This window comes from Bidens hawaiensis, unplaced genomic scaffold, assembly GCF_021521415.1.
Source record: "Bidens hawaiensis isolate Kalapana, Puna unplaced genomic scaffold, B.hawaiensis_p1.1 tig00048463_1, whole genome shotgun sequence".
NCBI classification, from domain to species: Eukaryota; Viridiplantae; Streptophyta; class Magnoliopsida; order Asterales; family Asteraceae; genus Bidens; species Bidens hawaiensis.
This window is the reverse complement of record NW_027498690.1, coordinates 33,142-33,941: the sequence shown is the minus strand read 5'-3', so window position 1 is coordinate 33,941 and position 800 is coordinate 33,142. Positions and strand designations below refer to the sequence as shown.

Genomic DNA, 800 nt, shown 5'->3' with positions numbered 1-800 from the left:
TGAAGCAAAAAACGATGTAATGGTTTCGTACCTGTCACAAGCAGAGAACTTGATCCTTCAGTTTTTTACGTGCAAAGTCATTCACATAAAAAGAAGCGAAAACAAGTCGGCGGATGCCCTTAGCAAGTTAGCTTCAACAAATTTTGAGCACTTCTCTAAGGACATCCGTATTGAAGTCCTTGATCAACCATCCGTTCCGCATAACTAAGATTTAGTAATTCAAACCGGCGTTGAATCCTGGATGACGCCACTCATAGCTTACTTGTTATCAGGATTTCTACCGAAAGAGAGAGTCATGGCTCGAAAAATAAGACAAAAGGCCTTGAATTACCAAATGCAAGATGGTGTCCTGTACAGAAGATCCCTCATCGGCCCACTTCTAAGGTGTGTGGATGCCGAGGATGCGAACTATTTGATAAGGGAAGTTCATGAAGGTATTTGTGGTCTTCACGCGGGCCCAAGAATGGTCGTAGCAAAACTCATGAACGTTGGATACTACTGGCCGGGGATGCACATGGATGCTGTACAAGAGATTAGAAAGTGTGATTCTTGTTAGCGTCATGCTCCCAATATGCTGCGTCCGAAAAATGAGTTGATGCCGGTAACATCTGCCTGGCCATTCCAAAAGTGGGCGGTCGATATCATGGGTCCATTCCCTGAAGCCGATGAGTCAAGTTCTTGATCGTGGCAATAGACTATTTTACCAAATGGGTAGAGGCTAAACCGGTTGCATCCATCACTGCATCGAGCGTTAAGAAATTTCTGTGGGATTTCATTATCTGCCGTTTCGGCCTCCCACA

The 800-nt window shown here is 44.8% G+C and overlaps 1 protein-coding gene across 1 annotated transcript; it reads left to right on the top strand.

Moving 5' to 3' along the window:
• Positions 1 to 241: 241 nt before the first annotated feature.
• On the top strand, positions 242 to 556 carry LOC143597544 (uncharacterized). Its single transcript, XM_077076025.1, has one exon. It carries the CDS (start codon positions 242 to 244, stop codon positions 554 to 556), a length of 315 nt encoding a protein of 104 aa, XP_076932140.1.
• The last annotated feature ends 244 nt before the right edge of the window (positions 557 to 800 follow it).

Coding starts and splice junctions, on each gene's coding strand:
- LOC143597544 (XM_077076025.1), top strand. CDS start 242: ATGACGCCACTCATAGCTTACTTGTTATCAGGATTTCTACCGAAAGAG.